The sequence below is a fragment of the Leptidea sinapis genome, chromosome 26 (genome assembly GCF_905404315.1).
Source record: "Leptidea sinapis chromosome 26, ilLepSina1.1, whole genome shotgun sequence".
NCBI classification, from domain to species: Eukaryota; Metazoa; Arthropoda; class Insecta; order Lepidoptera; family Pieridae; genus Leptidea; species Leptidea sinapis.
The window spans coordinates 13,086,324-13,102,739 of NC_066290.1; the positions used below are offsets into that span (position 1 = coordinate 13,086,324).

The following is a 16,416-nucleotide window of genomic DNA, read 5'->3' on the forward strand; positions in this document are numbered from 1 at the left end:
CGCGATGAGACGCGCGCGAAGTGTCACCGGGCCTCTAAGGAGGGCCCACCCGGCCTCTGGGGCCACTTGGAACGTCCAGGTAGGTCCAACAAACACCTTACAAAACCCACCAATCAAATTAACAATCATAACTTAATAATTGCTTAGAATACTTGTAATAAGTATGTGTTTCGCTATGTTTATTTTTTAACATTATATTAATTTTAATACGCTGATTTGTATCGTTTCTTGGACAATGAAGAGCAACAGTTGGCTTGGCAAATACTTGTTGCGCACGCAACTGCTGAAAAAAAAAATACTATTGTCCCCATAGTTGCAAATTATAGCTTAAAAAAACACGATTTTTAATTACACAGAGTAGTTTGTCGAATCGTAACACGGATTACCTTTCAACCTAATCTAATACATAAGAAATAATTTCTGTATTCAAGTCAGATATATAATTAGCATAGAATTTAAATATATGTATTTTGGAGTTCTTTTATATAATGATTTATTTTTTATTCAGATACGCTAGATGTAAACAATTGATAACAGTTTATGCATACTTGAGCAGTAGATATTTAAATGCACTACTATTTTGTTGTTAAGTGTTTGTGCACTAGATAAACATTAATAAATAAAACATACACGATATAACATAAAGAATGTACGTACCTATAGACTATTACCTAAACATGGCAATAGCCTTTTTCTAAATAGCAAATAATACGGGTTGTACCGCGGGAATGCAGGCAGAAGTGAAAACTTGAACTAAATGTTCATTTTTGAAAATTATGGAATGGTTAAGGAATACTTTCGCAAGAGTGGATTTATTTATCAATATAATAGTACCAGCATTTATGTGGTTAAATACAATATTCATTTTTTGCTCTATCGTGCACAAAAATGATTATTTATATTCCATAAAAAATTTAACACTCCAGAACTCTACCAGTGGGGGAGGCCATTGCACAGGATGCCGACTAGATTATGGGTACCACAACGACGCCTATTTCTGCTGTGAAGCAGTAATGTGTAGGCATTATTGTGTTTCATAATAAAAAAACTCTTAGAAACTGAAAACCAAACCCGCCGCTAAGCAAGTTTTCACTTCAAAAATTCTGTAGTTTCAATAGTAAACACAAAATATATGGTTGATTGGGGTTCGATAGCAGTACATTTGTTCGCGTTTAGTATGTCTTAGATTTATGTATAATAAGGTGCATCGGAGTGGGTTTGGTTGCAGTGTAAGTCCGGTTAACTCAAACTTTTCAACTTTTTTAGCTAGCAACAATAAATTAAACTATTATCTTACCATACAATAAAAATGAAACTGCAAAATTATAAATAATAAATCGCATTAAGATCGCAATCTGCAATTGAAGTCCTAAAGAAGCTGGCAACATTGCCTCTTTAAATTTTTGCCGAAAAATTGCCGAACTTATTCTGTGGTAAAGGTACCTACTACGTGCCAAATCTCGGATCTTTTTTTATTTTTTATTATTATCTATATATAGCGCCACGCGCTTTGTGGCAGCTTAGCACCTCAGGAGATATGTATATATATAATGAAAATGGTCTTTGTTTGAGGCTCTTTCACGCCTAAACCACTGATCGTATCGACATGAAACTACCACCATTCGATGCGAAATTTATCCTAGATGGTTTATGGCTACTTATTTTTTTTTTATTGTTTAATTCAATTCCTTTTAAAATTCGCCCAGCAATGATATGCATATTCTTCTATCAATTCTTCTTGTCTTTCAACATTTTAAGAACAATTATTTACCACAGACGAGTAAAAAAATAAGGACTCCGTGTCACCTTACATAACAGTGAGGCACCAAAACAAGCCGGTAAACGTGTAGATACATAGCCCCACGCATACACTTACACTAATACAAGCCGATCGGCTGCCATTATGAGATTTGCCATCGTCTGTGACAGATCAGTTTGCATCGCAATAAAATATTTAAAAAATGCCGTTGTGCATTGTGAAAAAGTGTAAAAACAATAATATTAAAGTATTTGTGGATATATGATTATCTAAGGGAAAAAAAATTGTGTAACTGGTATACCCCGTAACCGCACACACACTAGCATAAAGGTGCTTCACTTGCTAATATAATAATAATTCAAACGCGCGTAAAAAATAAACACACACACTTTTTTATTAATCATTTAGAGTTCTCTACTAAAAATAATTTCAAAAGAAATGAAAACGTACATTGATAAAATTACTTAGGAAAAGTGGACTTATTACATTATTTCTATAAGAAAATTTCAATGTATACAAAAGCAAACGTCAAACCCTCAAAGACTAAAGAGTCAAGGCTGAAAAGGTATGTTTCTATAAATAAGCGAAGTGGCACTCAACACGAAGTTCTTTTCTTAAGAACGTTAATTCAACGTCCCAAGTAGGTCTCGTCATTAAAATGTTGGAACATAATGTACCTACACGCGGGGCGTTCAATTAATAAAAGCTGCCAAGTGCGAGTCGGACTCGCCTATGAAGGGTTCCGTAGCAGCAAGTAACGGAATATAAAAGTTCTTGTAGTACGTTGTAACTTTGATCGGTTTTAATAATAGTGTATTTTTTTAAATTAATTTTATCAAAAAAAACTACTTACTAGATCTCGTTCAAACCATTTTTTATCTATTACAAGCTGACCCAGCAAACGTTGTATTGCCGATATTAAAATAGCGGTACAAAAGTAACTGTTGATCGTAGATGGGTGAAAATTTGAAATTGTATTTTTTAATGCTGACTCATAATCAAAATTTACAAAAAAAATGTCAAAAAAATTAAAAAAAAAAAATTGGCGTGGACCACCCTTAACATTTAGGATGGGATGAAAAATAGATGTTGTCCGATTCTCTGAACTACCCAATATGCACTCAAAATTTCAAGAGTATCGGTCAAGCCGTTTCGAAGGAGTTTAACTACAAACACTGCGACATGAGAATTTTATATATTAGATATATTTTATATTATATAATCAAATTTTTTAAACAATTAAAGTTTAGAAAAAAATGATATTAGAAACCTAAATATGATTTTTGAAGACCATAGATCCGTATGGGTTTGATGAAAAATTGATTTCATTTCTTAGTATTAGTATTAGTACTTCAAGCACCCAAAATTTATTGTTTTTATTTCTATTTTTATGTAAAAATCGTAATGCAGTTCACAGAATCCATCTACTTACCACGTTTCAATAGCATAGTTCTTATAGTTTCGGAAAAAAGTGGCTGGGACATACGGACGGACAGACAGACAGATAGAAATGACGAATCCATAAGGGTTCCAAGGGTTTTGCCATTTGGCTACGGAACCCTAGATGAGAATTATTTTTCTGTATACTTTTTAAATTTTACTTATTATGAAATTACTAAGGAATAGATAAATTATAGTAAATTATAACAATTTAGATACTTTTACTTAGGTATTTTAATTAAGGTTAAACAAGTAAAAGACGTCCCTGTCAGCTTAAAATAAAAAAAAATGTATCACTCCCTCGCTAAAATATGGCTGCCAAGCCTGGGCGCTCAATAAATACCAGGCGAAGACACTAAAAGTGACACAGAGAAGTATGGAAAGAAACTTAGATTAAAAGATAAAATAACGAAGAATGAAACACGGATAAAAGGTCATCAAAAAGACTTAATATTAATCGCAAAAACTACAAAATGGAATTGGGCAGGGCACATAACAAGGGCAAGTAACGAAAGATGGACCAGTATAGCCACAAACTGGTAGGTACCCATTAGATGCCAAAAGAAGAACAGGTAGACCTGGTACGAGATGGGCGGACGAGGTAGTAAATTTACGAAGGAGTGCTATAATGGTCCCGCACATCAAACAATAAGGATGAATTTAAGAAGAAAGGGGAGACGTTTGCGCTGCAGTGGGATGATATGTTTGATAGTATGATTATGGCTGTATTTTTTTTAATGAAATCGCTATATTGAATTGTGCCCGTAATTTCCTCCTGCTTTCGCTGTTGAAACTACACTAGTAGTAGGGATTCGCCGGTTCTGGCTCACAGTAGTAGGGATTCGCCGGTTCTGGCTCCTCGATTCTGGCTCACTTGCTCGTGATGCCTACTAAAAAAAAAAAAAAGAAGTTTGGTGTCAAACTGGGGGTTTTGATGTATTTCCGAGCGATTGCGCTGATCCGTTTTTCGATATCTCTTATAGTTTCAAAGTTAGCATTTTAAATTAAACAGATCCATAATCATTAATAATCACTGGTCATTTAGCTAATGATTGGTGAGCGACTCAATGTCTAAATTTCCATGAACGTGATACAGGTAATTTACTAATTACCTCTATCACATTCGTTACTACGATTAAAAAGACAGTTTCTGTATTTATTATTTATTTTTAAAACATGATTTAAATAAAGTATATAATAAAACATCATTGCAGATTGTATCATTTTCAAAATATTTGATGAAATCATTCAAACTCTTCTTATTAAACTTAAAGTATAGATACATTATACAGTACTCGCCACACACTGCGGTATATTCATTCTGTACTCTTGCAGTATTGTAGTTATACATTCTGCAATTCCTTTGTAAAAACATCAGCTGGAATCCCTGAGGTGGACGACCATATGAATCGAAGTATTGTCCAATACCCTGCTCATCAATGTGTATTGCAACCCAGTGAGTGCCTGGCTTATTATCACTATCTAAATTGCTGACAATATAACAGGGCGTTACAACATATATCGGCAATCGGTTTGCCGCGTAAACATTATTTTTAATACTGGGATCGATTTTGTTCAAATAATTCTGTATCTCGATTGTATTCATATTAGTTGAGAACAGGGTCTTGTCAGTTGCGAGGATTGAATAGTTATGTGGATCATAATAACATAAGCACTCAATAAATAAGGCTTTAATGTATCTTATTCATGTATTTAAAACTTATATGGTTACAATAAAACAAAATATCATTACAAGCGATTCAAATATAAATCTATGAACATTTGATGAAATTATATTTTCATCAATTTTATTATAATATAAAAGCTGATTGAAAACGAACTTTGTACCTACATACTTACGTAGTCATTAGTACAATCTGGAAATGTTGACTCCATTAAACTATCAATAATTGAACTTATCATTTAAGTGCCATTATGTTTCACCATAATAAAACAAAATATCATTTTATATACATATTTTTATTATATAAATTTATAAGGTAATCTAGTATTTAATCAACATAAAAAATACACAAGGATACAAACGATTCAAACATTAATTATTATATTCTAACTGCTGTAATCTACAGAAATATTACGATTTTTATCAATTTCAATAACATTATCGAATTCCGCATAAACAATACAGTTAATTGTTTGTGTAAGAGCTGATTCAAAACGAACTTCTAATCTTACACTACCATGTTTTATAAGATTCCAATGACTTGAAGAATTTGCTGATAAATCGGGTGTTAAGTCGAAGGCTAGCAAGCAAAACCCTTTGGCATATTGCTCTCTTGATACTCCATTGCCTTCATTTAGGAAATGTATACCTGTTCCTGAGAATAACGTATGATAGACCGTAGTAAAAATATTATTGTCAAACGATGGCTGTAAGGCTTTTGAAGGTATCTGTTGTCCATCTATGTATAAACAAAATGTATTAATATCATAATTTTCGAAATTGAATGGGTTTTTTGTGAGACTACCATTAAAGGATGCATTATTTACAAAACCGACTATACACCTTTTGGGTATTTGACCAAGGAATATGTTATCAAGGGTTTTCCCCTGAATGCCTGATGGTATAGTTAAAACTTTGACTTCTGCTCGCGTGATTGGATATTTTGCTGTGGTAGATGATAAAACTTTTTGATGTGCAAGTAGCACAGTTGGGTTGATTCGTGCTCTTCGAATAATAAGAGTTGCATCTGTAATAGACACTTTAAATTTATGGTCAGTTGATGAAGCCATGAGATTGAAATTTTCTCTAGAACGAACTAACTTTACGCACATGTCAACGCCATTAATCAAAAATTTTTCTTGGTTGAATAAATCTCCATGTAAATGTCCTATCATTTCTATTTCTTTGCTTTCACTAGCCAATTCTTGTCTTCTAATAAATCCTTTATTTTGTTCATCAGTTGCATCCATTTTTCCAGCTGTATCTTCATACCATAGACCACAAGTGAGATGAGATTCTTTTGCAGCAGGTGCATAATTCAATAGAGTTTCAATATAAGCTCGATATGCATATGTATTATTCGGTGGCGATACAAGTTTTTGATTTAAATATACATCAAGTTGACTGAAAAGTGTATGTAACCAATTATTAACTGGGGCCACAACTGTCGGTACTGTCAGTTTTGTATAATCTTGATTCAAAACTTTAGCTTTTATATGGAGTAAAGTATGGGATAAATCCACATAGTCATCACCTGCCCCAGGTACTTGAAATTCTATTGGTCCATCATCAGCAAGTGATGAAATGGGCTTATAATGAATCCATAGTCCACTTTCAATGCTAGTTTGAGTTGATGGTAATGCAAATAAATCCAATTCGGACTTAATGCATTCACAAGACTGACTATGTAAAAATGACATATTTAATCAGTAAATATATCTTTGATTTGTTTTTGATTCAATTTTAATTTCTTAATAGCTTTCGCTTTCGCAGTCAATGATGGAATGATCGCAGAACGACGTTTTCGTTTTGTTATATACCCAGATCCAAACATGTTGATATTATCTATTTTAGCATCAGCTTTTCGTTTCAAATTTGAGCTGACTTCTTTTAGACGAGTTTTTATTGAATCTTCCATGGGGCGTGCATTAACCATATCTGATAATATACCTACACCGGTACTTAATGCTTCTTTACCAATAGTTCGAACACCACTAGACAGTAGTGGTAAAATAGATCTAAACAGCCCCCCAAGAAAACTTCCGATTCCATGACCTCTTTGATACGGTGCTCCTTTATAAATAACTCCGATACCCGATCCGGCCTGGTGAGTATAATAGTGTTCATATGGACATGAAATATTATCACGTTTGCCGTACATTATAATTTTTGAAAGTGGAGTTTAATGCACACTGTTCCAAATTGGAATGGGATCTTTTGACCGGTGCTTGTTCTTATATCTATTTCAATTGTATCAAATTCTCTACGCATCACAGGTAGGTAATGGGGAGGAGAGAAAACGTGCATTTTGTACGCTCCATATATGTATTTTGAGGGATCCAATGGTATTATTCGTAAAAGGGGTGTCATAACATCTCCAACGATTTGAGGCTCCACTATGTCACAATAAACAAATAATTGAGACGGTAAACCCAAATGCAAATTAGCTGGACACTTTCCAAAATTTTTTTCAACGAGGTTCCTGTTTGGTTCGAACCCTAGTTGAAGACATAATTTAGGTGATAGAGTTACAGATTTTATGGATTCATCCGTTATCGTAGCAACTACAATCCTTGAAACCTCATCGCATTTAAATTTAATTTTTTCTCGAGTGTTATTCAGTGCCATCAAAATATGATTTATGTTATCGTAATTTGTGGCTGGAATATGTGTCTTGTAATAAACATATGACGGTTTACTTTCATCGGGTACTTTCATCAACTTTGTTATATAAATAATGTTTTCATGTTCTTGAACGGTGAACATAGTGCATGGGTACTGAAATTCTACTACTCCAACCCTCCATTCACCTTCTAGTATTGTTGGTTTTGGCAGTTTCGTAGAAAATAATGTTGTTGTATTATCAGGAAAATAATCCATAGAACTATTGCTTAGTAAAGTTAAATAAAAACTATCTTTATTCATATTTTTTTCAAAGTAGAAGCTAATATCCAGCTATTAAATTTATTTGGATAACCTCTCCACTTCACCAACAATTCTTTTCTGTTACCGGTATATCGAGAGCGTATTATTTTATCTATTTTGTATTTAGTAGTGGGGTCGAATATGATTTTTTGTAACTCTTTTTCATAAAAAGTACCAACTATCTCTTCGCCTTCTAAATCCTTTAAAGTAAATACTACAAACGGAGATCGGTGTATTATGGTAGATACGATGAATATTTCGTCACTCCAATTTGATTCATATCCTTTTTGGAAAATATGTTTATGTTTTGTTATTCTAACATAATCTCCAACGTGAATTCTTGGATTCACCATACTAATTGATGTTTTTATCTTACTTTCTCTATCATATAAATTTTGCCATACACTCATTATATTTGTATTATTAACATCACATGGACACATTTTTATACTAGAATGAAAACTATGATTATATGAATGCACTAGATCTTGTAAAACATCAATGTATTTATGAGTATTTTTGTGTGTAAAATAGCGCCACATTTTCGTTTTAAGAGTTCTCTGAAATCTTTCGACAATACTTGCTTTAATATCTGGATTATTGGTTGTATAATAATTTATGTTTTTTAATTTAAAATATTTTTGTACATATTTGGAAACAAATTCAGTTCCTTTGTCAGACTGTATATGTGTAGGTGTAGTATTAGCTTCAGCAAAAATACTTTCAAAGCATTCCTTAACTGTTTCAGAGTTTTTCTTTTTCATTGCTCGAACATACGCATATTTACTAAAGACATCAATAACACAAAGTATGTATTTGAAACCATCATTATATTCAGAATAAGATCTCATATCACTTAAATCGGCCTGCCATAACTCATTAATATTAGACAAAATATATCTGTTACGAGAAAATTTTCTTTGAACAGGTTTATGTAAAGTATATGTTTCTTGTGATTGTAACCACTTTAAGACACTATTTCTGTCCATTTTACCCTTCATTGCTTTTGACAATTTATCAATAGTGCTGTAGCCAGCAGGATGTGATGCATCATAATAAATTTTATTTATTTCTAATATGGGGTCCATTTTTCCCAGTCCGATCTTTTTTTTAGTTTCCCTGTGTACTTATTACTTGTTGGTGTAGAAAATTCCTCGTCAGGTACTGATTTAGATTCAACCTCTTTTAATTGCAAATGGTTTATAAAATCCACTCGCTTTGGGTTCCCGATATAAGTGAGTGGTACTTTTATTTCCTTTAAAGTTGTTGCGAATTTTTCCCAACCTATAGGTTCACTTTTCTGAAGAGCTCTCAAGGTATCACTCACCAAGTCCACAATATTACTCCCAGGTATTTTTTCATTATCTATAATCACGGTACCAGATTCATCCCAGCTTATTTTATTTTTATTCAAGGAAATCAAATTTAGTAAAAGTTCACCTTTTTTAGCATATGTTTTCGGTATTAGTTTCAGTATTTCAGAGCTCGTGTATATTTCCCCAATATTTTTGTTAACCTCCACTGATGTTTGAGAAGGAACTACATTTATTTTATTCACATCATGATTTATATAATCAGTATCGATTTCATTATGACCTTGATTAAAACCAATATATGAATCATTATCATTTATAAGTGGTATGTGGTATGGTTGTCGATCCTCTTTGACGAAGTTTAGATATCTTTGAAGGGTTTGCAAATATAAAATACATTTCTTTCGATCTTCTATATCACTGCTTAAGATATTTTGCATATCAGTATCTAATCGAGATCTTGGCGTATCATTTTCTTTGTGTTGTTTTAACTTCTCCAATAATGATGGTTCAATAAGTAACATTTTTTTAGCATTATCCATTTTCTTAAATAAATGAATTAATCAACTCACTTAGAATAGAACCCAATATTATCGGTAGAAATGAACCTCCTTTTTGTACAATTATATTTTTTCTAATTTTATTCGTACCTTTTCTTACCAATTTTCGAAGAATATTTTTATATTTCTTTAATTTAGATTTTTCTTTCTCGGCCAATTCAACGTTACCCCGCAGTACGTTATGAATACATTCACAAATGTAATTTATTTCTGTTTTATTACATGATTTTAATAAAGCTTTTTGATATTTTGGCTTCAGTTTATGTAGAGCAATTAACAAATCTTTATGCGTCTTTAAACGTCTATGCATCATTTATAAATGATCGAAATTTCTTGATTCTTACCATATTTAAACCCTTTTGTGGGTACATAAACAGTGCAATATCCATCGGATGGAAATATCTTTGTCTTAACGCGACACAATTCATTTGTTTCTTGTTTCAAATCAATCATTAAATAACCATGAGCTTCATTGGTAGCATCTCTGTAAGAATCTTCCAAATATTTCGGATTTTCAGGGAATACTTGACGAGATAAGTATCGAATTTGGGTTTTATCTCGAGGATTTTTGAAATATATTATATAACTTGAGTTGAGTGATATATCTCTTTGTCCTTTACCTTGATGAAACAAATTTTGAGATAAATAAAACACACTTAAGTTTCTATGATGACTTCCTTTCGTGAATATATCAACAATACGACCATCTGATTCCCTCATCAGGTCATCAATTATTACAAGTTGAGGATTTTTTCCGTCAAACATAGATAAATCAGGTAAACCTTGAAGATAATTAATGTGGTTGAGATTATATAAAGGCTGCATTTCATCAAAGCACCAGGTGATTTGGGTAAAATTTGCATCACAGATATCATTCAAAAATTTTATAAAATTATTTACGAAAACTGATTTTCCACATCCACTTGGACCAGCAACTATTGCAGTGAATGGATGATTGAAATGATGCATTATCTACTACGTCTATGTGTGTTAAGGTTTAGTATAGTAATGAAACAATCTGTTATTAAACCACCATTTATTTAAACAGAAAAATCTATAATTGAAACAATATACAGTACATCATGTTTTACTCCGCAACTTATACATCTAAATACAATAATCTCTCATTTGGTTTTTTAAAACTATAATAATTTATTCTTAAAATTTAATATAATATTTATTCTATTTTATGATGACCCCAAGCTAAGGTATCAATATTATTTGGTAAAATGTACCGTTTGGTATCATTAAATGACAGACTAGATTTATTTATTCTTTGAGTAAAAATATTATGCTTTATTGACTTAAATCTAAGCATTGAACAATATTCGTTCTTATTTTCAAATAAGCAAGTCTTATAATTTTCCATTTTCATATTCTTAGTAACACTTTTATTAACCCCCTTAGCTTTAGCTGTGAATTTTCCCTCAACATCTAATGCATACATTTTAGATCTAAGTCCTACAAATTCATTAAATATGTTACCATTGTTTTCATCTTTAAAGTAGCCTAACTTCTTTTTATTGAGTTTTGGATAGCCAAATATATTTTTTTCTGTATAGTCAGAGGTATCGAAACGCAAATGTAAATCAGGTTTTATATCTCTGTAAAAATCATCTGTAAAAATTTGATATATTAAACTATCAGTATCTGTGTACAATAATTTTAATTTGTTTTGAAACTTTTTAAACATATAGTTATAGTGAAAGTCGTACATTAGAGTTTTAGAAATATCCAATATACAAAATCCCAAATAAATCGGTTTATTATGGAACAATTTCGTCTTTCGTAATTGAACTGCAACCAAATTTTCATTAAAAATAGATAAACTATGGAATTCTGGCTTAGCAATTAAATCTTGTGCGCCTAGAATTTTACCCTGATTTTCCCAATGACTCAATAATTTTACATTTACTCTTTTTTCGATATTTTCCATTGTTTTTCCAAACACTGAGTTATTCATTAATTTATAAAAATCTTTTTCGAAATCAGATGTGGCTAGTTTACGCATGCTTGTATTTAAATCTATATAATATTGTAACCATGCGCATTGTTTGAATTTTAAAATTCTATGAATTTTTTGTAATTTTAAACCCATTGTCAGACATTGCTTTAAATTTCTGTAGTGAATCACATATTTAATTTTATTACGAAGGTTTGGAACTAATTTTATGTCTTTTGTATTACCAATACATATATTCTCGGGACATAAGGGTAGGTCAGAATGTAAATCATGCAGTTCAATAGGATATTCTAGATCTACTTCCAAAATAAAACCATATTCATAATCATCAGGGACATCAAAATTAGTTGTGACATCTACCCACTCAAAACCTCCTGTAGGAAGGAATTGAGACATGGCCCATCCGTAAAGGTTATTAGCATCAAGATAAGCTAAAAATGAGTTTGGTGTGTCTTTATCATATTCTCGCATATATTTGTTATTAGCTTTGGCATAACGATTGCTACATTGAGATACACCTCCTCGAATGCCCGATCTAATAAAAGCTATTTGTTCAAAGTCTTGAAGTAATTCTAATTTAATTTTTGTGCATTTTAACATAGCATCCCAACTTAACCCAGGTGCTGTATAATAATGAGCTGGATCTAGACCATATGTTTGCAAACATAAGCCTCGGAAATTTTCAAACACATCTGTTAAAAGTAAAACATCGGTTTTAAGATATAAATCAGAATAATCTGACATATTTTGACAATGAAAGTGTTGCCAAACATCCTTGGCATGTTCATAATCTTCATCGGAAATATGTGTGTCGGTTAATGTATTGTAAAATTTATCGCGACTAGGGAGTGCTGAAAGTTTTAAGGAATCATGTGATGACATAAATTCATATGGATAAATTCCTTTTTTTCTAAGACGTAAAAAATCATTATTATTTGGAAAATTATATTTTAATGTTTGAAATTGTTCTTCCTTCAAATTTTGAACAAGTTTGTCTAAACTACAAGGTAAAAATTTAAACGAATCAACGAATCTCAATTGAATTTTATGATTATTTAATTTTATCGTTTTTGTGAAAGAAATGTACTTTTCTTTCGTTTGTGGAATAATATCAATTTCCCCTTCAATAGAATTTAATGCATGAACAATAAAATGAGAGTCATATTGACTAAGATTGTGTAAAAAAACTGGAATGTGATAGGGGATTCTAAACTTTGTCTTACATACTTCGTGTGCAACTCCTCTAAAATTTCCTGTATGCGAGTCAAAGTATAATGCACATTCACCATTTAAATTAGATTGACATATAAAGCAGTCTTTACATTGTGAAATAATTTCATTATCATTGGAAGTCAAAGGTTTTGGACTTATGACAAAATAATTTTTTGTGCAAATCACTTCTAAATCTTTATACAACTGATTCATAAAGACATGAGTACAATGAGGACCACTATATGTTTCATATTTTGATAAACTATCATCATATGAACATTTAATATAGTACCCAAAACTATAAACTTCGTGTTTGTGAACATTAGTTGTATAAGGTTTTGATGGATCGTTAAAGCATGTCTGAATTGGATTAAGGAAAGCTTCAAAATCCGCGTATATAACAAAGGGTATTTGTAACATCTTATTAAATTTATCAAATTTTAAGACATTGTTTGAAATTGGTTGTTCAAACCAATCTTTTAAAGTTTTTTCTGTATTAGGCAATTCCACTTTAATATGACAACAATCATTCAATTGATGAGCTGATAACTTATCATTTGTTGAGAAGTGTAAAAGACAACCGTCACAGATGTAGATTGCATGTTCATGGTTTGAAATTTGACCACTTACTAAACGCGATAGGTTTTTAATGTAGCAAAAATGATTAATTGTTCCGTGCGAAATAAATAATAAATTGATATGAACAATTTTCCGTGATTTTGTTAAATACAATGGACCAACTAATTCATGTACTTTCTTTTTACAATTGTATTCAAGACCAAAAACATTTACACTTAAATTATTTAACCTTTCTACTTTCTGTATATCTGTCATTTTAACAGGAAACGTAACTCCGTCAAAATTTAATTTATTTGAATATTTACTGTAAGATGAAACTCTCTGAGAGTTCTTAGTAACTGGATATAATGCAGAAAGCAAAGCCCATTTAAAGCATAAATCATCCGAGTTTTGTACATTTACAACACTTTTTTTTAATTTGATTTCTTTAGGTAATTCAATATATGATTTTCCACGTAATGGATTGAATTTGTTTATATTCATGTCTAATGCATTTATTTTCTTAAGACTCCAACCACTATCTTTTTTCTCAAATGTGCTAATTTTAGTCATCAACATATCACATAAGGACGAAAAGAAAAAATTTAAATCCTCACCCTGCATTACAGTATAACTACATGTTTGAAATTCAAATTCATTAGAAATATTTTTTGTTTCTTGAACAAAATTAGCGTGCAGAATAAAATTAACTTTAAAAATTGTAAGCAATCGAACAGATTCCTCAAATAGTGAAATAATTTCATTTTTAATAGAATTCAAAAACATTTCTGGTGTTTCGAATGTTTGTAATTGGTTGGATTTACTCTTTATTTTATATGAGATAATTCTATTACCAAAAGCCGATTCGTGTACTGTGACATTTTTTAAAGTACTATGTAATTGCATTACGTTATTCTTATGGAGGTTACTTCTAAGATGATTTGCATAATATCTTTTCCGTATTAAGATTTGACATAAAGAACAGTTCACCATTTCATCGTTCACACTGGTGAGCCCCGATGATGTGGATGGTTCCCCTTGTCTTCCTCTCTTTGTACTTGTATCATTGTCTTCACTGCCTTGTAATACTGCACTTCTTCTCTTAAAACCTCCTCCACTTTGTAGAACAGGTTGACTACAACATAAGTGAATGATATTAGCCACATTTCATCAATAATATAATACTAAATAATTTACAAAGAAAATAACTCACTTGATCATTTTTTCAACCTCATTACATACAAAGCAGAGTTCCATATCGTTATGTTTAATTTTCCAAATGATGAGAATATAATAATATTATTTGTATAAGAGAATAAATAAACTAATAACTAAACTGAACTAATATTTATGTATTTCTTCATAGCTACCTACTTATTGTTAAAATTATATTTCTTATAATTTTCTGTTTCTAAAATTTTCTTCGTAACATTGTATAAAATCTTTTTTATGTCCTTATAACTTTCATTATTGTCGATTGTATAATATTTTAATCTATAATCAGCGTATTTCCATTGTTCTTGTGCAGGCGTGTTTTTTATTTTATTGAGATCATAGATTTCTATTTTAACCAAATGTGATGCATTTCTTCCGTCATCTGCATTAGTTGTAATGTAAATACTTCCATTCTCATGTGCTCTGGATATTGATGATGATATTTTCTTTTGTTTTGTTTTTTTCACTTCGAATAATGCATCTATATTTTCATTTGAGCTGGCCCTCTTCAAGGATTTAAGTTGAGGAACTTTTAATGAATCCTGACTATCTTCAGATAATGGATAGTAAAATGTTTTATATGTAGTTTCTTCCATTGTTGGGTTGAATGCATTCTACAACAACAATAAGACTGCTTTAGAATAGTATTATACATACATATCTTAATATAACAAATGATATTACTTTTTAATTTCAAAGTGAATAATAGATAAAACTTACCTCCATTGCAGCAAATCACTCAACAATTACACAACACACAAAATATATAATAATTTGACTGAATACGCCACTTCAATGATTATTTTTCTGAACAGTTCTAGCATTTTATACTAAAATATCGTAAAAGTAAATTTGTTTATGATTAGTACTGGTTTTTAAATATTGTGGTGAAACATAATGGCACTTAAATGATAAGTTCAATTATTGATAGTTTAATGGAGTCAACATTTCCAGATTGTACTAATGACTACGTAAGTATGTAGGTACAAAGTTCGTTTTCAATCAGCTTTTATATTATAATAAAATTGATGAAAATATAATTTCATCAAATGTTCATAGATTTATATTTGAATCGCTTGTAATGATATTTTGTTTTATTGTAACCATATAAGTTTTAAATACATGAATAAGATACATTAAAGCCTTATTTATTGAGTGCTTATGTTATTATGATCCACATAACTATTCAATCCTCGCAACTGACAAGACCCTGTTCTCAACTAATATGAATACAATCGAGATACAGAATTATTTGAACAAAATCGATCCCAGTATTAAAAATAATGTTTACGCGGCAAACCGATTGCCGATATATGTTGTAACGCCCTGTTATATTGTCAGCAATTTAGATAGTGATAATAAGCCAGGCACTCACTGGGTTGCAATACACATTGATGAGCAGGGTATTGGACAATACTTCGATTCATATGGTCGTCCACCTCAGGGATTCCAGCTGATGTTTTTACAAAGGAATTGCAGAATGTATAACTACAATACTGCAAGAGTACAGAATGAATATACCGCAGTGTGTGGCGAGTACTGTATAATGTATCTATACTTTAAGTTTAATAAGAAGAGTTTGAATGATTTCATCAAATATTTTGAAAATGATACAATCTGCAATGATGTTTTATTATATACTTTATTTAAATCATGTTTTAAAAATAAATAATAAATACAGAAACTGTCTTTTTAATCGTAGTAACGAATGTGATAGAGGTAATTAGTAAATTACCTGTATCACGTTCATGGAAATTTAGACATTGAGTCGCTCACCAATCATTAGC

General features: G+C 31.0%; 1 protein-coding gene across 1 annotated transcript in view; it reads left to right on the forward strand.

The window, feature by feature from the left end:
* The window catches only part of LOC126972473 (uncharacterized), a 34,847-nt gene continuing 18,431 nt past the window's right edge, over positions 1-16,416 (forward strand). The window contains exon 1 of the mRNA XM_050819269.1: positions 1-79. Within this exon, the coding sequence (XP_050675226.1) occupies positions 5-79 (75 nt within the window). The 5' untranslated portion in view covers positions 1-4. The remainder of the gene's footprint in view (positions 80-16,416) is intronic.